Source organism: Arachis hypogaea, chromosome 19, assembly GCF_003086295.3.
Source record: "Arachis hypogaea cultivar Tifrunner chromosome 19, arahy.Tifrunner.gnm2.J5K5, whole genome shotgun sequence".
NCBI classification, from domain to species: Eukaryota; Viridiplantae; Streptophyta; class Magnoliopsida; order Fabales; family Fabaceae; genus Arachis; species Arachis hypogaea.
Genome location: NC_092054.1, coordinates 157,762,901 through 157,786,151, shown reverse-complemented (window position 1 = coordinate 157,786,151; position 23,251 = coordinate 157,762,901). Strand labels below are relative to the sequence as shown.

At 27.8% G+C, this 23,251-nt stretch overlaps 2 protein-coding genes and 1 long non-coding RNA gene across 3 annotated transcripts; 2 read left to right on the top strand and 1 right to left on the bottom strand.

Moving 5' to 3' along the window:
- Positions 1-18,611: 18,611 nt before the first annotated feature.
- Positions 18,612-19,274, bottom strand: LOC140182043 (uncharacterized). Its single transcript, XR_011877870.1, has 2 exons — positions 19,139-19,274; positions 18,612-19,024 (listed from the first exon to the last, which is right to left on the bottom strand). It is a non-coding gene; the product is annotated as an uncharacterized lncRNA (long non-coding RNA).
- Positions 18,783-20,703, top strand: LOC112779891 (sugar transport protein 13-like). The gene is made up of 3 exons (XM_025824248.3): positions 18,783-18,916; positions 18,999-19,449; positions 19,609-20,703. The coding sequence occupies exons 1-3, from the start codon at positions 18,784-18,786 to the stop codon at positions 20,549-20,551; spliced, it is 1,527 nt and encodes a 508-aa protein (XP_025680033.1). The 5' UTR covers position 18,783; the 3' UTR covers positions 20,552-20,703.
- A 913-nt stretch (positions 20,704-21,616) lies between these two features.
- LOC112776687 (mavicyanin) lies at positions 21,617-23,231 on the top strand. The gene is made up of 2 exons (XM_025820915.3): positions 21,617-21,969; positions 22,623-23,231. Exons 1-2 carry the CDS (start codon positions 21,807-21,809, stop codon positions 22,991-22,993), a joined length of 534 nt encoding a protein of 177 aa, XP_025676700.1. The 5' UTR covers positions 21,617-21,806; the 3' UTR covers positions 22,994-23,231.
- The last annotated feature ends 20 nt before the right edge of the window (positions 23,232-23,251 follow it).

The window sequence follows — 23,251 nt, the reverse complement described above, 5'->3', positions numbered from 1 at the left end:
CACGGAACTTCCAAGAAGCGTGGACCCCGCAATAGCTGCCGATCTAGAAATTATTTTCTCTCGTTTGGCCTAATTGTCACGTTCGTGAGATGTAGCAGCTTCATGACATGTACTTGGGACCCACAATTAAAAACTTTTTCAAATAAAAAAATTATCTCCAATACGTAATATGTCAAAATGATATAACAAGGCTGTTAAAAGGATTAAACGAAAACGAAAACGAAAATATCTTTTAATATTCATTTAACAGTTAACTAAAAATCAAATCGAATCAAATAACGATAGAGGCAGCAAAACCAAAAGGGCCTCGCTTTTACCCCACGCGCCGGCTGCATGAATCTGGTTGGACAGCGCTGCAATAATTTCGGGTGACGTGTCAAATTTTGGAGGCGACACGTGGAGATAGTCCCCGTGCTGATTTGTGGCCTCGGATCTTGGTATCGGTTACACCTCTATTCGCTTTTGATCAGGTAAATATCTTTTTCATGAATACATAGTGTAGAGGGAAAAATATGATTACGTCACTCTAGGAGAAAAGGCAATTTCATTTTTTTTTTCCACTGGCTTAACAAGGAAATAAAATATCGGCGTGGAATGCGGAGGAGTTAAAAAAGAGGAGGAAAATGGTTTTCTGCAGTATTTTATTTTCGAATAGAGAATTTAAATTCATATTAAATGCAACGAAATCGAACCTGATAAGGCACAGGCAAGTGGAGTTATCATAACTTTTGATTAAAATATGTTTATGTTTGGGAGTAAGTGTGCCACGTCATATTGGGCCCTTTCTTTGCTTATGTGGACCCTACTCTGCAGCTTGTCCTACTGCGACGTGCTTTCGCGCTCTCTATCGCTCACTCGCTATCGTGATATCCTACAGTTCTGCCACGTGTACAATAAAACTGCTACGTCAGATAGTCTACGTGGATTGGTTTCTGACCGTACAGAAAACCCTAGCCGTCACCAACAAGTGCTAATGTGCTATGCGATGATTTTATTTCTTTTTTTTCTCACTTTTCCTTTTCTAATTTTTTTTTATTATTATTCATTGTCATTATCACATTTTAATATTTACCACTTATATAATGTATCCAGAACCCTCACAATCTAGCATACTATTTATTAATAATTAAATAATATTTTTTATCAGATTTGAAATAATTGTTTTCCACTAAGTCAAGGATAACTCCTTTTCAGTTTTCTAATTAGTGAATTAAAATCTTTTGAAGATCATCTTCTATTAACCATTGGCTATTAGTGTCCGCATAATACAATTTCTAATATGAAAACGGGTTTGATAAAAAAAAAAAAACACCATAGTAAATTAAACAATCTACTTTTTTTAAGGGTTTAATTATTTAGTTGATTTTTATAATTTTATTAAATTTTTTATTTTTTTAATTAAATTTTTATATTATATTAAAATATTTATATTGTAATAAAAATATTAAAATTAATAAAATATTTTGTTAAACTATATAAAATATTTAATCAAATATTAAATATGTATGATTTATTTAATAAAATATTCTGTTAATTTTAATATTTTTATCATGAACTTAATTATAAAACTTAATATAGTATAAGAATTTAATTAAAAAATATATAAAAATTTAATTACAAATTTAATAAAATAATAAAAATTGACAGAATAATTAAACCTACTTTAAAATATAGATGATGCTATTTTGTTTTTTATTTTATTGAGATGCAACTAGTAAAAGCATCTAAAAAGGATGCCTTGCATTTAATTATTGGTGGAATGCCTTCTCAAATATTTAAAGTTTATTAAAATAAAAATTATCACTATGTTTATATTATATTTACGGTACATAGTTGGTCTCAAATTTAGATAAAGAAGAAGATTTGTGTTAAGTTTTTTGACAACTAACATAAAAATTTAATCAAATCTTCATAACATGAATCAAAGATATTATTACGCTAAAACTATGTCGTTGTCCGAAAGCAACGCGCTATATGACTCACAAACCGTGTTAAATAATCAAGAGCACTGTATATGTTAAATGAACAAAAGTTTTCGCATTTTCGTGATCGCGCAGACCACGACAAGGAAAAAGATTAACATCATGTGTTTATAAGAAATAAAATAGGTCAGTGCGAAGACTAAAGAGTTAGATACTTTCGAGTTCAAATTTTAGTATACAGAAAATATGAAGAATAGGAATAGAGTAAGTATTATCGTGGATAAGCAATAAAAGAAGAATGTAATGGATGTCGAAAGGATAAGAGATCAAATCATCTCTATCAACTAATAAAAACGTCTAAAAAGAATGCGGTGCATTTTTTTTTTGTATTAATTATTGGCGGAATGCTTTCTCAAATATTTAAAGTTTATTAAAATTTGTATCCAAAAAAAAGTTTATTAAAATAAAAAGAAAAAGTATAGGATACCAATATATTATCTGCTAATTTATTGTCAATAATAATTAATTATTATATTTTAAACACATATATAAAGAGACACATCTAGAAAATATATCTATAAAGACACTTTTATTAAATATAGTCATAAAAAGATATTTTTATTAGACACATTTATAAATACACTTCCATTAAACACAATTATAAATAAGAATTAATAGAAATTGAGAGAAATGTTGTTGGTAACGTAGCGAAATCGGAAAAAAAAAAAAATCTGCTCAACAAAGAAAATTGTATGTATATGTATCCTTTCAAGTTACTCAAAAGCACTTATGCATATCTTTGGGATCAAATCCAATGGAACCAAATCATATTTAATATTGAGATCTCAAAACACACAATATTAATAAGTAACTTATGTTATGGACGAGGTCACAATTATTATATATTATCTTGTACCCTTTGCATATCTTTGGGTTTTTCCACTAATGTTCTCAATATTATTGAACTATATGTGAGAAATTAGAGGAAGGCCTGATTAGGGTAGTCAATGAACAGAGCAAGAGAGGCAGAATTGGATAGAATTCTCAAATTGGGGAATGAATGAGAATACAAAATCAAAATAAACATGTTTAAGGTTGGTTCGGTTCCGTAAAATTTTTTGAAACAGTATTTGTATTTTTTAGGAGCATAAATTTTTTATTTTATATTTGATAAATTAAAAAATTATATATCTATATTTATAATTTTTAAAATATGAGAGTGTTTTTCAATTATTTAAAATAAAATTTTTTAAAATTAATTTATACTTATTAAAATTAAAAATTTAATATAATTTTATACATTAATTAATTTTTAAATTTAACTCTTATACTTATGTCTATTATAATATTTTAAAATTTTAAAAATTATTTTATTAAATGTAATTATTATTACTTGAATTTATTAAAAATTATTTTTAATTTAATTTATTAAATATACATATAACGATTTTTAAAAAGTTATCTTTTAAAATTAAGTTTTATAAACTATTTTAAAAAAGTAAAACCTTTAGTCCTTTACTAAATTAAGAAATCATTATATATTGGACATTTTTTAGCCAAAGTAACTAAAATGTGGATGGACTTCAGCTAAATAGTAATTAAATACAATTTCTTTATAATTTAAAATGATTATTAAGAATACCAAAAATTATATTGACACGAAAAATTAGGTAATTTGATAAGAATTTTTGTGACTCTAAACATATTTTGGATAATGTCATCTGACATTAAATTTATCGTTATTTTGATGATGTTTTACGTCATTTTTAGCATTAAAAATATGCACTTTAATAATATAGATTGTTAAAAAAATTTGTTAAAAAAATTTCATTCGTTACGATCTGATTTTCTCATTCTAATACTATGGTGATGATGGTTAAAATTATCTGATAATAAATACGACAATAATTATTGTGGTTCCGATAGTATTCAATATAATTGTGAATCAAAATTACAAAAATTAGTAAAAAGGAAACAAATCTAGCGTTGTATTGATTAAGCTTAAATTAGTTTTACAAAAGTTGGATTCATTTCGATTTATTAGTAATTGTGTATTATGAATCGTCGCAATTGTTTTATCAAGTGTAATTATTTATCATTTAATATATTATTTCACATGATTTTTTTATGTTATTTAAAAAATATATAATAAGAAGTCATATTTTACAACAATAATTACGAAAAAAATTTGAAAAAATCTATTTTCCATTTTATTGATATATAAACTAAAACTCGAATTTAAGTTTGACTTGCAAAAATTAACATTGACGTGAAAAAGAAGGCAATTTGACAAAAAATTTAGCAACTCTAAACATATTTTTGATAATGTCAGTTGACATCAAATTTATCATTATTTTGATTTTATTCTGCATGTTTTTTTATCAAAGATAAGGAGAATCGAATTCGCGACATTTTAAATAAGTATAAAAAAATTATGTCATTTAAACTATAACTCATTCGCATTCTATATCATTATTTTTAGTATAAAAAATGTGCAATTTAATAAGATAATCGGAAAAACTCTGCATCCATGTATTTTTTACATGGTTGTTAACCAAGTAATTTCCTCCATGCGCGCGTCTCTTACCCCTTAATCGTTTGTCATACACATGCTACATATAACGTACTGCAACCTAAAGTTTTGCTCAACGTAAACCTTCTGCTGCAACATAAACCTCCTCCTCCTTCTTCTTCTTCTTCTCTGCTCGCGTTTTTCCTTATTGATCTGTATTGCCTTCGTCGTTCTCCTCTGGTCGCGTTCATCTTCTCGTTTTCTTATTTCGATCTGGTTGCATTTATCTTCTTCCTATTCTTCTTCATTTTCTTCTTCGATCTGCACTTCTGAATCGAAACAATAAATGACTCAACTTCAAATCAGGAGAGCGATTTGGATTACTCTTTTGAAACGAATCAAACTGACAAAGTTTGGATTATTCAATTTTGAATCGAATTGAATTAAATAGACGGAGGTGTACTGAATTGAATTGAATTGATAATATGTAAATTGTAGGCAGAGTTATTTGAATTTGATTTTATATAATGGATTATGTTTCGTTCACTCAGTACTATACAATTGTTTCACCATGAGTACTATGTTCGGTTCACCATGAGTACTGTGTTCGGTTCATTCTGCAAAAAGCTGTTTGAATTTGATTTTATATAATGGATTATGTTTCGTTCACTCAGTACTATACAATTGTATTGTGTTCGGTTCACCATGAGTACTATGTTCGATTCACCATGAGTACTGTGTTCAGTTCACCATGAGTACTGTGTTCGGTTCATTCTGCACTATTCAAAACTCTTCTTCCTCACCTTCTACTGCTTCTTCACCAGAGAGAGAAGGAGAAAAGGACAAAAAAAATACAGCAGCAACAACAACAAAAGAATGATGATAGGTTTCAGGGTTTAGGATTTTAGAATTTAGGGTTTATGGGTTTAGGGTTCAGTGTACAAGGGTTCAGTGTGTTTCGAACTTTCGGTTCGCCTCGTGTATTAATTTCGGTTCACCGTGTTCATAGTTGATGGTTTAGGGTTTATGGGTCTAGGGTTTAGGGTTTAGGGTTCAAGGTTTTAGGGGTTAGGGTTTATGGTAGGGTTTAGGGTTTAGGATTTAGCGTTCAGGGTTCATAGTTCAGGGTTCGAGTTCAGGGTTTAGGGTTTAGGGTTTAGGTTTTAGGGTGTAGGGTGTAGGGTTTAGGGTTTAGATTTTAGGGTTTTAGGGATTTATGGTTTATGGGTTCAGGGTTCAGTGTTCAGGGTTCTGGTTTTAGTATTTAGGGTTTAGGGTTCAGTGTTTAGGGGTTCATTATTTTTTGGTAAACAAGAGAGCGATTTGGGTTACTCTTATGAAATGAATCAAACTGACAAAATTTGGATTGTTCAATTTTGAATCGAATTGAATGGAATGCAATTGCTAATTTGAATTGAATTAAATGGACGGATGTATATTGAATTGAATTGAATTGAATTGAATTGATAATATGTAAATTGTAGGCAGAGTTATTTGAATTTGATTTTATATAATGAATTATGTTTCGTTCACTCAATACTATACAATTGTTTCACCGTGAGTACTGTGTTCGGTTCATCATAAGTACTGTATTCGGTTCATTCTGCAGAAAGCTGTTTGAATTTGGTTTTATATAATGAATTATGTTTCGTTCACTCAGTACTATACAATTGTATTGTGTTCGGTTTATTTTGCACTATTCAAAACTCTTCTTCCTCACCTTCTACTGCTTCTTCACCAGAGAGAAAAGGAGGATAAGACAAAAAAAAAATACAGCAGCAACAACAACAAAAGAATGACGATAAGGAGAAAACACGTGAAGAAGAAGGAACACGAAAAAGGAGGAGAAGGAGGAACACGAAGAAGAAGGCGAAGAAGAAGAAGACGCTCCGTGTATAAACGAGCGTGAGAAGAAGAAGAAGAAGAAGAAGAAGAAGAAGAAGAAGAAGAAGAAGAAGAAGAAGAAGAAGCGTTGAGTAAGAGCAATTTCGTGTGTATTGAGCGCGTATATTTCACGCTTTATTTAATGATATTGAATTTTTTTTGTGTTGGACCAACTTGGTTACATGATTACATGAATGTGTAGTATCCCTGTAATATAATATACCAAAAATGAATTTCATTGGTTACTCTTGAATATTCTCGTTCTAATACCAATGGTGACGATGGTTGAAATTTTCTGATAATAAATACGACAATAATTACTGTATTTCTGATAATAATCAATATAGCTGTGAATCAAAATTACAAAAACTAATAAAATTGAAACGAATCTAGCATCGTATTAAGCTTAAATTAGTCTTATAAAAGTTGAACTCACTTTAATTTATTAGTAATTGTGCATCATGAATCTTTTCAATGATTTTATCAAGTATGGTTATTTATTATTCAAAATATTTTTTCCATATAATTTTTCTTAGTCCTATTTAAAAAGTATATAGTAAAAAGTCATATTTTATAATAATAATTAAAAAAAGTTAAAAAGATATATTATATCATTCATTGATATATGTACTAAAATTTTGAATTTAAATTTAAGTTGCAAATTCATAAATTCAATTTATTAAGAAAATTTAATTAATTTTAATATTTTGTTAGTATAAAATAATTTTATATATATATCTAATTATATAGTATTATATTAATAAAAATAATAACTTTTTATATGATTTTGTAATTATAATCTAAAAAAATATAATTGCATAAAGCATCTTATATATTAATACATTAAAATTAATTTTTTATTAAATCTATTATATTTGTTATATATCTCTAATCTTAGAGTCAAAATGTGTCATATGCTATTCTCTCGTTATAATTAGAATAAAATATTTTCTTCTAAAATTAAAGAATTTTCCTCTATTTCTTACTAATTTTACAACCAAAATGTGTCATATGTCACTCTCTCACTCTCTCATTGTAATTGAAATTAAATCTTTTCCTCCAAAATTAAAGAATTCTTCCATCCTCCTTACTAATTTTACAACTAAAATGTGCCACATGTCACTCACTCATTGCAATTAAAATTAAATATTTTCTTCCAAAATCAAAGAGTTCACCCCTCTTCTCTCTTCCTTTCTCTATTTCTCTCATTCCTTCAACATCTCTATTTTATATATCATTATCAATATCAATCAATGACTAATTACTAATTTGTCAATCAAAATGTGCAGTATGATATTCTTTAATTGCATTAAAATTAAATTGAAATTAAAATATACTTATATTATGTATCATATATATATCTCTAATTTTACAATTAAAATATGTTATATGTCGCTTTCTCATTACAATTGGAATCAAATATTTTTCTCTAAAATTAAGAAATTCTCCTTTCATCCTTACTAATTTTACAACCAAAATATGTCACATGTCTCTCTCTCATTATATTTGAAATTAAATCTTTTCCTCCAAAATTAAAGAATTTTTCCCTCGTTCTTACTATTTTTATAATCAAAATATGTCAGATGTCACTCTTTCATTGTAATTAAAATTAAATATTTTCTTCGAAAATTAAAGAATTTTTCCTTCATCCTTACTAATTTTACAACCAAAATGTCCCACATGTCACTCCCTCATTATTGCAATTGAAATCAAGTTTTTCTCTCCAAAATTAAAGAGTTCTCCCATCATTCCTCTTCCTTTCTCTATTTCTCTCGTTCCTTCAACCACTTTATCTATTTTATATATCATTATCAATGTCAATGATTAATTACTAATTTGACAATCAAAATGTACAATTTGACACCCTCTCATTAAAATTGAGATAAAATATTTTTTTCAAAATTAATAAACTCCCTTCCTAAATTCTCTCATCTACCTCTCTCTATTTTTCTATTTTTCTCTACTATTTTTACTTTGTATATAATTTATATTTCATATTAGTAATTTGACAAATTAAAATATGGCATCCGATATTTTTTTACAATTAAAATAAAATTTTTTTCTTCTAAAATTAACAAACTCTCACTCTCACTCTCACTCTCGTTCTCATCTTTATCTTTCTCTTTCTTTTCTCTCGTTCTCTATTTTTTCTATCTTTCTCTTCTACAGAAAATAAAATTAACAAAATAATATAACTTAAATAAAAAATATTATTATTATATACATAGTTTCTTAGTTTTTTATTTAGTTTTAAATTTTCACCGCTTATTTTTATAATCTATATTTTTATTTCTCTTCTTTCAAATATTTATTACATATAATTTTAAGAAAATACTAATGTTATAATTAAAAGTTAGAATCAATATTCAATTATTTAAAAAAAAATTAATTTTGAGTTAATTTTATAACTATTAGTATATTTTTTATGCTAATATCTAATTATATTTTTATGCTGAATCAATTTTTCTTGTGGGTATGTTCGGGGTTCATTTATTTTCAATTTTAAATAATGAATATATAGAGAGAAAAAATATTATTTTTAAATAACAAGTATAAAAATTAATTATTTCTATTTGTGCAACAGACTTAACAGTTAACACTTAATTAAATATAAAAGTATACATGTTAAATTATTTTAAATTTTAGATAACAAATGTTAAAATTAATTATTAATAAAATATTAGACTTTTTCATATAAAAATAATAACTAAAAATCTTATTATTTAATTTTTTATCTATAGATATTTTGATTTTCTTAACCAGAGATTTTTGTCAACCTACGACTTTTTTTTGTAAAAGTAGTTTGATTTTATAAATCTTTTGTGCCATGCATAATTTATACTATCAAAATAAAATATACCATAATTTTAAAAATTTTATATTCTCGTAAGAAAAATACTACTTGTACAACATTAATCAGCCTTTAATTATATTTAATTATTTTTTTTATTAAAACACTCTCCTATTTTTTAGATACATATCTATAAATTAATTTAATTTAAATATTAAAATCGAAAATGTCTATAACTACTTGTACACTTCACCGGAGAAGTAGTTATCGGGACTTTGACGTGGGGTACGCTTCACATAACAAATACAGTGGTTATTCCTTTTTTTTCCGTAACACTCACTCACACTGCATAGCTGAAGCCTCCTCTCAGTTTGATTTTATTTGATTTTATTAATAGAATTGTTACAAATAAAATATTTTGAGTAAAGAAGCAAAAAAAAATCTAAAGTTTGAAAGAGAAGAGGTAGTTGATATGGTCATAAAAATTATGTTTTTATTTTTTAATTATAACACATCTAATAGTATGATATTATATACAAAATATTTTTAAAACACATTTAAAATTATAAAAATTTTAGTTTGTACGACTTATTATATACAAAATATTAATCCCTTACTTATTGTACTTTTGATAAAATGCAGAATCTGTTTTATGACTTTCTAGTGATAAATGGTCAAATATAATTATATACACAAACTAAAATATTTTCGATTGTAGTTTCTTTTTCAATTGTAATACATATAAAATTATTAAATTATACAAAAAATATTTTTGAAACACATCCAAAATCATAAATTTAAAATTTAAATTTAAACATTAAAAAATAATTGTAACACATCTAAAATTATGAAGTTATATAGAAAATATTTTTAAAACACATCCAAAATTATAAATCTAAAATTTAAATTTAAACATTAAAAAACAATTGTAACACATCTAAAATTATGAAGTTATATAAAAAATATTTTTGAAACACTTCCAAAATCCAGAAATCGCACATGCAAAAATAATTTAACATTGCAATATATATAAAAATCTCTTCAAGCCATTTTATTTGATTTTTTATTTAAAAAAAAAATTATACAGAAAAAATAATAAAAAATTCGATGTAGGGCAAACGTAATTTTTCTGCTTCTTTGAGTGTTTTAATTTGTACAAGTTTAGTTAATAATTAGATGGTTTAAGGTTTATTTTAGAATTTTAAAATCAAAATTTTAAATTTTGAATAATTTGATTTTTAGATATGTATTTAAATTATAATATATTAATAATTAAATATATTAAATCTGAAATAAAAATTTAAATTTTAAAATTTAAATTTTAAATTTCAGTTTTATTTAGTTTGTATTTTAAATGTGTATTTAATTTTAAAAAGACATTAAATCTATTCATAATTTTTAAATGTATTTGTTTTAATTTTTTTAAAATTATTATAATAAAAAACTGAATATTGTACCATTTTTAAAAGATACCTAGTTGAATTGTTCTCGTGATGTTATTACGGGTATTTTCTAGTTCCATCTAAATGAGGGATGCTACATGCAGCTCAGACTTTCATTAGCATGGAGGCCAGGAGGTTAGCTAGTTTGCCTCCACTTTGACGGGTTTAATTTGGAAATTGTTTTATGATGGTATAATATAATTTTACTTTGAATTTTGAAATGTCCAAAATTATTAGTAGCTGCACATATGACATATCATTGTTAGGTGTGACCACCATCATCAGCTGTCCTTCAACATTGGTTAGTTGTCAGAATCGACCACCATTTATTGTTACCGATTAGTGAGATCGATCATGGTCCTTTGGTAGCAGATAATTTTTCAGCCACCACTACTGTGTTTACAGTTAAGTGTGCCTTGCAATTACTTGTCCATCTTATCATATGCTTAGAATTTTTTTGTTCCTTCACTCAAATAAGTACATTCTTCTTCTTCACAATGCAGCCAACCAGTACCCATGAAAAATCAAATTTACATTCATGAAAAAATAAAAAAGCAACACTGATATGCCTCTAGGCTCTAGCTAGCTCAGTCCTTTTTGGCATTGCCATAAGTGATATACAAAACTAATTTTTAAAATGATACTTAGAGAATAGATCTTAATATTAGTGCCTTAAAAAGTGTATTTGACGCCATATTATCTGCAATAACTAAATTTTTATAATGATATCTGATATTTACGAATTTTATTATTTTAGTATTTTAAATTCAAAATTTATTATATTAATTTTTTGAGATTCAGTTTTAAATACTATATTAGTCCTTAGATTTTTTTAACATTGTAAAATATTAAACTATTTCTAATTTATCATGTTAGACATATAATTAAATGACATCTTTTTGTTTTATTTCTTAAATTAGACAAAAATAAAATAATTTTGGAGAATGAAGAGATATATAATAATTTGTACATTATATAAATTTATTTTTTTTTCTATTTTTTTTTTCTGTGTTCACCATAACAAATCAGAACCAGTTGAATATTACTTAATTCTCTAATTCGGTACTAAAAAAAAATCAAAGGATTAATATAGCATCCATAACTAAATTTCGAAAAGTTGATTTTAAATTTGAGGAACTAAAATGATAAAAATAGTGACTTAGCTTATTAATTATATTATTCATTTTATTTCGTTTCTTCTAAATTTTATTTATTTATTTGTTACAAAATATTTTTTAATCACTTGGCATATATGTGATGATCATCAAACCCTAGTGAAAAACCATGTTTAAACTGAGAACATCATCTTTATCATAGAGCGTTGCCGTTGTCAAGTTGGACTCTTAAGTTCAATAGGAGATATCATGTGAAATGAATAAAAATACATAAAATGGCACCTATAATCCACAATTTATAAGATAAAGTGATATGCATTATTGTTTATGTGATAATTTTTTTAAATAAAATATTCTTATATTAAGTTGGGTTATTCAGCTTATGGAGCAAAAATATAAATTGAACTCAGAATTGCTAGCATCTATTTATTATCAGGATGTATATATTCTGTTTTGTCCTCTGGAAAACAATTATAATAATCTCCTTGCTTGATTCTTATTAATAACTAATTAGAAAATATTAAAATGATAATAACAACAAATATACTTAATATATATTTTTTTTTGGTGACATATACTTAATATATATAAAAACGTAAAACATTGGATACTAAAAATATTATTAATATATTAAAATTAATTGTTATATATTTGTATATAAATATATATTATTTAATTTATTTTTAATATATATTCTATATTAATAAATAATTTTAATAACGAATTTTGGCATATATATATATATATAAAATAATAATAATACGATTGTTTTGTCACATGTTGGTTATAAATTTTCAAAGTTGTAGTAATATTCGATTATAAATTATATAGTAGTTGAGAGAAGACGTGTAGTAGTATCATGGTGTACATGCTCTATTAATTTCAGTATTCAGGAAGAACCAAACACCAAACTTTATAACACACTTACCCTTTGTGTAGTATTTTAGTCAAACAATAGGGTTGATGTTATCCTCAACTTTCTTGACTAATAATAATACTAATACTACTAAAGTACATAGAAGCAATAATGCTCATATTTTAAAATAGCCTAGAATACTGTACTAGTGTAGTGTATCTTAGGCTCTCTCGTTCATTCTATGTAGTGGAACTTGGATTGTTTCGTGTTTTGACCCAACCTTGCCATGATTAATATAATAATAACTAGATTTAGACATTTACATAGGGCTGGAAGTGAATCGGGTCAAGTTTAAGTTTGTCTTACAAAAATTGAGTTCGGTTTACGGTTTGACTCATTAACATTCGAGTCTATTTCTTAAGTTCAAGTTCGGCTCACTAAAAACTCACGAGCCAGTTCAAATAATAAGAACATAATTTATAATTTTATATCAATAAATTATAACTTATATATTTTAAAAATATTTAAAAAGATTAATTTTATATATTATTTATCTATCAATAAATTATAATTTTTTATTTATGTCTTGTATCAAAATTATATATAAAAAATACATATAAAATTTTAAATAATTAAGATCATATATATATATATTACTATTTCATATGTATATTAAAGAACTAAAAAAAATTATAAAGGTCTAGTGTTTTAAGAATAGTTTAATTATTTCATTGATTTTTATAATTTTATTAAATTTTTAATTAAGTCTCTATATATTTTTTATTTTTAATTAAGTCTCTACTGTACTTTTAATTTTGTAATTAAATCATTTTCATGTCAAAAACGTTAAAATTAACAGAATATTTTTTCAAAATACATGCGTTCAAATATCTAATTAGGTTTTTAATTATGAATACCTTCAATTTGTAAAGAAATATTCAACTAACTCTAACGTTTTTTATATTAGAAAAGATCTAATTATAAAATTAAAAGTAGTGTACTGTAGGAGTCCAATTAAAAAAAATATAAAGACCTAAATAATTGAAAAATTGATAAAATTATAGAGACTGACAAAATAATTAAACCTTTAAAAATTTATCACCTAATATGCACGTTTATTAGAAAACTAAGAAAAGAATTTTAGTTATCAACCAAAAATTCTTTAAATACTTGTGCAAAAGTAAGAATAAAAGAAAAAGAAAAAAAATAAAATGCATGAGAATATATATGTGAAAAGAGGATATAAAAAAGAGGTGTAAAGTGAATGTTGATTTATATAGTAAATAAAAAAAGGAGTGAATATAAAAAAAATAATAAATTATATATTCTATTACTCAATTTATACTTATTAAAAAAAATATTACCATTGAACTATATAATACCCTATATAATGGTAAAGAATAAAAAATATAAAAAATATAGGATAATCTAAAAAAAATAAATGCTATAAAAATGAGAAAGAAAATAAAAAGAAGAATTCTAAGTTATATATAATCCGATATAATAAGTATAAGAATGAGTGAGTATAAATAAAACAGATAAATTATATTTATATTTATTAAAAAAATAATATTAACATTAAAAACATATAATATTTTATATAAAAATAAAAATAAATAAATTTAAAAATGATAGAACAACTTAAAAAAATGTCACAAAAAAAAAATGAAATATATGAGAAGTAAAAATAAAAAAATTAAAAATTAATTTAGTTAAAAACAAAACATTAAAAAATAATTTAATTAGATAAATAATAAACAAATTATACCAATTAATTATTTAAATTAATGTAATATAATATTAAAAATTAAAAGACTAAAAATACATTAAGTGACTACTTGAGGTTATGTTTTAATATTATAAACTAGATTTAATTGATTAGAATAATTGGAACTTTGATTTCCGCTGGGGTTGTGGTATACGACATGTTCCTCCATGTCCTGTTTGCTTTAAAAATATGAAAGAAAAGAACATAGTTATCGTGTATCTAAATAACAAGATCCAAGCTAATTATGCTGTGAAGAAACTATTCTTTTAATTATTTGTCTTTTTTTAATTTTTTTTCTTGAGTGCTTCTGACATGACACGTGGACAAGACACGTGCTGTGGTATAAAAAATATGGCAAGTGCATGGGGGTGGTTATTGATAGTGGACTATGTATGTTAAGGTATTATTATTTGAATAATCAAATGAAAACCATTCTACTCAGAAAAAAGTATTTTAACGAACAGGGATGTAAAGAAGAATGAGAGATTAAATTAAAGTAAAACAAGTCAAGGATTTGATTCGATGTATGGAATCATTTTTGAGCTTTCAATTCGGTTCAATATCTGATATTTCATTTTGAGAATTGAGGAACACGAAAGACATTTAGGAATCGAATTATATTATGATGATATTCGAGGCCCAAATCAAATTGACACAGAATCATTTTGAAACTAAGCTAAAAAAAAAAAAAAAAACTAAGCTAAATATAAATTGATTTTTTGAAATTCAATATATTTGTATTTAAAGGTATTTCCTTGTATGAAACATTTTTAATGTAAATAATTTAACCAAATTCGGTTGGAAACTATTTTCCATTAAATTTATAACCCATTTTTGCATTAAAAAATTACTATAATACTTCTAATAAATATTATAGTTTTAACCATTTTATTGTTTTATTAGAAGTATAGCTAAATAATTTTATTATTTTTTTGGTATATTTTTTTTTTGTTTATTATGGTATTTCCAAGCTTGACATATCATAGATCTGAATTTTTCGTGAATAAGAGGCAACTTTGGTATAGTTTGTGATTGGATGTAATGTACAATGCAATATTCGAACCTCGTACTTGCTTAAGAGGACTAGTTGCTATTTGCTAACCACTAAATCAATCCAACTTGATTTTTTGGGTTTTTTCTGGTTACCTACGATATTTTTTAGTCAAACAAGTTAAGGTCTAATCTGTCGCGGATTTGAGCTCCATTTAAGGGTCTACAGCGGACCAATGAATTGCACATAATGGAATTCAAATTTTCAACACTTATTTAAAACGGACTAGTGAACTTTGACCAATCCAAATTAGTTTTTTAGTATTATTTTATTTTTTTTGTCAGTAAATTAGACAACTTCCAATTTTAGATACACAACACATCTACACACTCCTCACACATTTTATCATATTTTTTTTCGATTGCATTCTCTAGGTTTGAACTTAGACCTTTGAGGTGGTTCATATTCTTTTTCTTTTGTCATTAGTTTTCATTTATTTTTTATTTATCATAATCGCTCGGTTGGATTAGCCCAACTAACTTACACGTGGGCTTCACGAAAAGAGGTATAATACATAATGGGCTTGAATGGCTATTACATGGGAAGTTTATTAAAGCAAAAACTTAGGTGATTTGCTGATAAAATAATATTTTTGGGTGATTTCCAATTCTTGAATTGAAGTCATGACCAAAAAAAAAAAAAAATTCTTGAATTGAAGTAAATATATGGGCAATTTACGCATCTAAATTGTTTGACCCCCAATATTACGCAAATACATTGTTTCCAAATTTAATACGTAAATGCATTGTTTCACTATTTTATGTAAACCGCTACTGGCAGTAGCGGTTTACAGATGTGCATAAACCGCTACAATCAACCGCGGTTTATGTGTGTGAGTGTGTGAGTGTAAACCGTTGCTGCCAGCAGCGGTTTATGTGCGTGTGTGTAAGTGTAAACCGCTACTGGCAGTAGCGGTTTACGTGCATGTGTGTGTGAGTATAAACCGCTACTGCCAGTAGCGGTTTACGTGTATGTGTGTGTATACTATTTAAATAATATTATAAATAAAAAATTTAATTTATCATTTCACAATATAATTTAAAAAATATAAATATGCATGTAATAAATTTTTTATTTGTATTTATTATTAAAATGAGATTAAATAGCAAATCAAAGAGTGAGTACTCACAAAGTACTAAAATATATAAACTAAGACTAAATTTTTTTTTATCTTCATCCCTTCTAAAACTCATGAATGATAAAATAATTTATTTTTAGTAAAAAATTCACTAAAGCATACACTTTTTCTTTAAAAATTACTTCATTTTTTATCCATATAAATCATATGATTGCAAAAAATATATACTCCGTTTTCTTTCTTTCAATTTTTTTGTAACTTAATTTAGCGGTTTCTGTGTTCCTCTAGCGGTCTACGTTGATTAGAAAAAATGTTTGTTTATGCTAAATTAAGTTACAAAAAAATTGAGAGAAAGAAAACGGAGTATATATTTTTTGCAATCATATGATTTATATGGATAAAAAATGAAGTAATTTTTAAAGAAAAAGTGTATGCTTTAGTGAATTTTTTACTAAAAATAAATTATTTTATCATTCATGAGTTTTAGAAGGGATGAAGATAAAAAAAATTTAGTCTTAGTTTATATATTTTAGTACTCTGTGAGTACTCACTCTTTGATTTGCTATTTAATCTCATTTTAATAATAAATACAAATAAAAAATTATTACATGCATATTTATATTTCTTATTTTATTCATCAAAATTATGATGCTATCACTATTATTTATCTAATTAATCAACTGTAAAATACAAATAATTTTTATTTTTTGGTATAAGACAACAAAGTTGCACAAATAAAAAAAATCATTTAGCTAGAACCTCAAATGTAAATTAGCAGCAAAGAACACAACCCATTTTCCAAACTCTCCAATCTCCTTTGTATGGTTGATATAAATAAAAGAGAATGAAGTGATTTTTAAAGAGTAAAATATATAATTTAGTAAACTTTTGGCTAAAAATAAATTATTTTATTATTTATAAATTTTAAAAGAGATGAGAATAAAAAAAATTAGTCTTGCTTTATATAATTCAATACTTTGAAGACTGTATTTTTTATTTGTAATTTGGTCTCACTTCTAATAATAAATACAAATAAAAAATTTATTACATGCATATTTATATTTTTAAATTATATTGTGAAATGATAAATTAAATTTTTTATTTATAATATTATTCAAATAGTATACACACATACACGTAAACCGCTACTGGCAGTAGCGGTTTACACTCACACACACGCACGTAAACCGCTACTGCCAGTAGCGGTTTACACTCACATACACACGCACGTAAACCGCTGTTGGCAGCAGCGGTTTACACTCACACACTCACACACATAAACCGCGGCTGGTTGTAGCGGTTTATGCACATCTGTAAACCGCTACTGCCAGTAGCGGTTTATATAAAATAGTGAAACAATGCATTTGCGTATTAAATTTGGAAACAATGTATTTGCGTAATATTGGGGGTCAAACAATTTAGATGCGTAAATTGCCCTAAATATATATAGAAACTATGTTATTTTTCAATCTTCCACGTTAAAAATTAATTTGTCGCCTATTTAAGTTTTATTTAAGAATATATCGTTGGTAAATTTTTAAAAAAATAAATGATGTACATATTTGACCAAGAAAAAATATGATAAAAAACTAATTTTGATATAATTACGTAGTCATACATATAATGTAATATATTTGTGATTTTTGAATTGACTTGATTAAAATAATTATGCTGCATGTATATTAAATACCAATTAGTTATTTATATAGAATATACATTAAAATATAAAAAAATTAAAAATAAATTAAATAATATATATTTATACATAAACACATATAAACTATTTTTTAGTGTCCAAGTGATATTTTTTGAAATATCAAATGATTGTGGATGTTCACGTCTCCGCATGACCAAATCCTTTAAAGGAAGAAGAATCTTTTGATGGAGTTGTTTTATAGTTTATACACACCATTTTCTCTCTTTATTTAGTATACAATCATAATCATAATCCAATCCTAGCTACTTATTAGCTTTTATTATCATTGAAAATGATTGAAAACCCGGTTTAATTAAATGGAGATAGAGAGAGGAAAAAATAGATAAGTGGGAGAGGATTATTTACTTAGATATAATTAGAATGAGTAATGGATATACTCCACAATTAGACATAACAAGTGGATTTGAACAGATTGATTCTTGTAGGATCCTAAAGATGGGATATCCATATTGGTGGTCAAACTTATTCGTTTCAATTTCCATTCTTAGTTTCCTATATATTCCTCATCATCACCCTTAACACAATGTTTATTGTTTAGAGAGATCCAAAGGCGAAGTTGGATTCTGTATATGTGAATAACTTCGCCTTTATAAAACCTCAATAATTAATATAAGAACTTTATTAGACATAATAAGCACACACATATTATGGCAGGAGGAATTATTACATCAGCTTCAGGGGGAACCCATTTTGAGGCCAAGATTACATTTGCTGTCATAATTTCTTGCATAATGGCCGCCACCGGTGGCCTTATGTTTGGTTATGACATTGGAATTTCAGGTATTCTTTTATGGAACATATATATATAGTTAGAAATAAATAGTTAGGATTTGGATCTAACCTTAAAATTTTGGATGATCAGGTGGGGTGACATCAATGCCTAGATTTCTGCAAGATTTTTTTCCAGAGGTATATATAAAGACAAAAGATACAAGAAGAAAAGAAAGTAATTATTGCAAGTACGACAACCAAAATCTACAATTGTTCACATCGTCGTTGTACCTTGCAGCATTGGTAGCAACCATAGTTGCATCTCCGGTGAACAGAACGCTAGGTCGGAAGCAGACAATGTTGGCTGCTGGATTTTTCTTCGTTGTTGGAACGGGGTTTAGTTCTCTAGCAAGGAGCCTCTTCATCCTCATCATTGGCAGGGTCTTACTCGGCTGTGGCGTTGGTTTCGCCAACCAAGCCGTCCCATTGTTTCTTTCAGAGATCGCTCCCACCAGAATTCGTGGTGCTCTTAACATCTTGTTCCAGCTTAACATCACCATTGGCATTCTTCTTGCCAACTTGGTTAACTGGTTCACTTCCAAGTAAGTAAATATATAAACTCTCCAATCCTAATAGAATTGGATATAGTCAAAATTTCAATCAGATCCGCACTAAAATCATTAGATCGGATCAGATCCAATATCCGCAGTTATTTTGGATGACAATTCATGCAGTTAATAAAAAAATAATTACATGTGTAGGATGCAAGGTGGAAATGGGTGGAGGGTATCACTGGGATTTGGGGGCATTCCAGCAATTTTGTTAACAATAGGGTCAATTATGGTAGAAGACACACCTAACAGTCTCGTTGAGAGGGGTTTTGAGGAATATGCAAAAGTTGTGCTCAAGAAGATTCGAGGCGTTGACAATGTTGACCCTGAGTTTGAAGAGATTCTCAATGCCAGCAAAGCCGCCAGAGAAGCCAAGGGCCGCAGTTCCGCTCCCTTCGGCGGCCTTCTCATGCGCCACAACCGTCCTCCGTTCATAATCGCCATCTTCATGCAGGTGTTCCAGCAATTCACCGGAATTAACGCCATCATGTTCTACGCACCGGTGCTTTTCAGCACGTTAGGGTTCCACAGCGACGCTTCTCTCTACTCAGCGGTGATCACAGGAGCCGTGAACGTGGTTTCCACCTTGGTTTCTGTATACTTCGTGGACAAATTAGGGCGGCGCGTGCTGCTATTGGAAGCCGGAGTTCAGATGTTTGTGTCGCAAATGGTGATCGGAGCGGTTCTCATGAAGAAGGTCCAGGATTACTCCGATGACTTGGGAAAGGGGTACGCGTTTTTGGTGGTGGTTATGGTTTGCATGTTCGTGTCGTCTTTTGCGTGGTCGTGGGGCCCACTCGGGTGGTTAATTCCCAGTGAGACTTTTCCGTTGGAGACTCGATCGGCGGGAGCGAGTGTAACCGTTTTCGTGAACATGCTTTTCACGTTTCTCATTGCTCAGTCTTTCTTGTCCATGCTGTGCCGAATGAAGTTCGCTATTTTCTGGTTCTTCTCTGCTTGGGTGCTTCTTATGTCTTTGTTCACCATTTTTCTCATTCCGGAGACCAAGAATGTCCCCATTGAAGAGATGCAAGAACGAGTCTGGAAACGCCATTGGTTTTGGAAGAGGTTTATGGATCGGATTGAGGATTGATAATTGGTTCAGTTTCATGTATGAATGGGAATGTATAGTGATTAATTAGTGCATGTTGCAAACAAGTACATTAATCATGATTAGAAAGAATTTTAACGGGAGTATGTATACTTTAGTAGCCAAATTCTTTTATTCATTTATTTTTTGGATAAGATGCATGTAAAAGTATTATAGACAAATTAGTTAAAATAGAGATTTCATATAAACTAAAAGCATAAATCATTTAAAATTAGATGGAAACTCCAGTGCAGTCAACTTCACGTGAAGTTGATACCTTAGAGCCATTTAAAATCATCTAATGGTTCTCAGTATCAACTTCACCTGAAGTCGACTTCACTTGAGTTTTCACCTTTAAAATTATACTATTAAAACTTTTAAGAGTTAATTTGCTTAATTAACAACAGTAACAATGTATATATCAATGTTTGTGATTGCATCATGATCATATATATAATCACATGATTTTACAAGAATTCTCAGGGGTTAATGCTTCTTTGATTGCAAAGCAACGTGATGACCAAATGGAAACAAAATATGGTGGTTACCGTTTATGATGACACTCACCAATAATTTGTTACAAATAAAAATACGAAAATAGTAATCAAGGCACCCACCAATTTTCTGTTGCAGATGAAGTGTAGTAGCAGCTAGCACATACCATAACAATACTATATGCCCCCAACATAACATTCTTTCCTTTCAAGTTTTACAACCAATATCATATTCCTTCAGTGTTAATTAAATTGATCAACTTTGGATTTACCTCTTATAATTGTACACATGATAATTATATATTATTTTGTTATGTTTAAGAACAAAGATAGTATTATTATTTATACTAAATATAATGGAAATTGTTGTCTGTCACTTATGCATTCTATAAAAAGTTTCTAAATTAACACAAAATAAATGAATGTATCTGAAAACAGTTGGAGAACTTTCCTTTTAACTGGGACCTACAGATGAATGCAGTGAGTAAGATAATGAAGAGTGGGAAGGAGAAGGACCCACCCATGTCGTTTTGTTCATATTGGAAAAAGAGGTTCCCATCAAACCAATTAAGAAGACAATGACAAATATTAAATCCATTTACCATTCTTCAAGTTCCAACCTCCTCCAACTCCCTAAAAGGCCAAACTATATGTCAAAAAGTCAAGGATAATATATATATAAAGACCACAACCTCAGAGAAAACAAGGACAAGTTAAAAGAATCTCAAATACTACTTTGAAGAGCATAAAGTTAAACTGAGGCCATGGCCTTGGTAGTAGAGAGAGCTATGGTTTTGTTGATGGTGATGGCAGTGGCATATGGAGCTGTCTACAAGGTTGGGGACTCTGCTGGTTGGACTACCCTTGGCAACATAGACTACAGAAAGTGGTCTGCTCCCAAGAACTTCCAAATTGGTGACACTATCAGTAAGTCTTTAATTACTCTTAATTGAAATCCAGTAATATAATATGTTTATAAAATCATATGTTTATTTTTGTTCATTATTGTCAAACACTTATATTAACGTTTGGAATTGTTCTGGAAAAAATGGAGGTGTCCTTTCCATAGTTCTGCTCCATCTTTTTAGAATTAGAACAAGACAAACAAAACAATCTTTACACTATTTGGTATAAGAATGTCATAATTCTTGTATTTTCTTGCTTTACATCCATGGTGACCCTTTCTGTTTTCTAGTCTTGCTACTCTGTAGAGTCTATATTCTATAATTATATCATAAGTTTAGGGGAGGGCCCCTACATTGGACTCTTATTTTTCACTCAACCAAACCAAGCAATAATGTTTTCTTTTTCTTATTCTTATGGCTTTTGTTATTTTAATAGCAAATTAGACTTGAGTTTTCATGATGATGTAGCATGACCCTACACACACCACTTTCAATTCCATCAAATTTTTTGTTCTTTGCTGTTCTGCACTAGCTTTATTGGATAGGATGAAATGAAAGGAAAAAGAACAGCAATGAATTCTTGAACGCACTGCTCAAAATCATTATAGCCACATAAAAAGCAAAAGAATTAAAGAACCAAAAGATTGATTGATTTTTTTTTTTTTTTTTGTTCAGTATTTGAGTACAATGCGAAATTCCACAATGTGATGAGAGTAACGCATGCAATGTACAAGACATGCAACACATCATCCCCAATAGCAACATTCACAACTGGCAATGACACTATTAAGATAACCAATTATGGTCACCACTTCTTCTTCTGTGGAGTCCCTGGTCACTGCCAAGCAGGCCAGAAGGTTGATATTAACGTGCTCAGGGTCTCCGCGGGTGCGCCTGAACCCTCAGCTTTGGCCTCCCCTGCAGTCTCTACCGGTGGTAGTGTACCAGCACCTTCCCCTAGCAATGCTGATGCCCCATTCATTGCTCTAAAGGGACCATTTGGAATCATCACGGGTTTGGGCATGGCACTCTTTGCACTTGCTTAACAAGGAATAGTGTTCTTTAGCTTTGGATTGTGGGACTTTTTGGAGTCTCTATAATTCCTTTGCCTAGATCCTAGGCACGTTTATACCTTTTTGAATGACAATGAAAATATATATAGTAGCTAATTAGCCATGTTAAATACAATGTATTTTCCCTTTACATGTAGCTTGAAATAAACAAAGGTATTGTGAACATCTGAAGTTTCTCCCTTATAACACAAGTACACAACTTTTTATCTCACTTGCTTTATAGTCATTTCA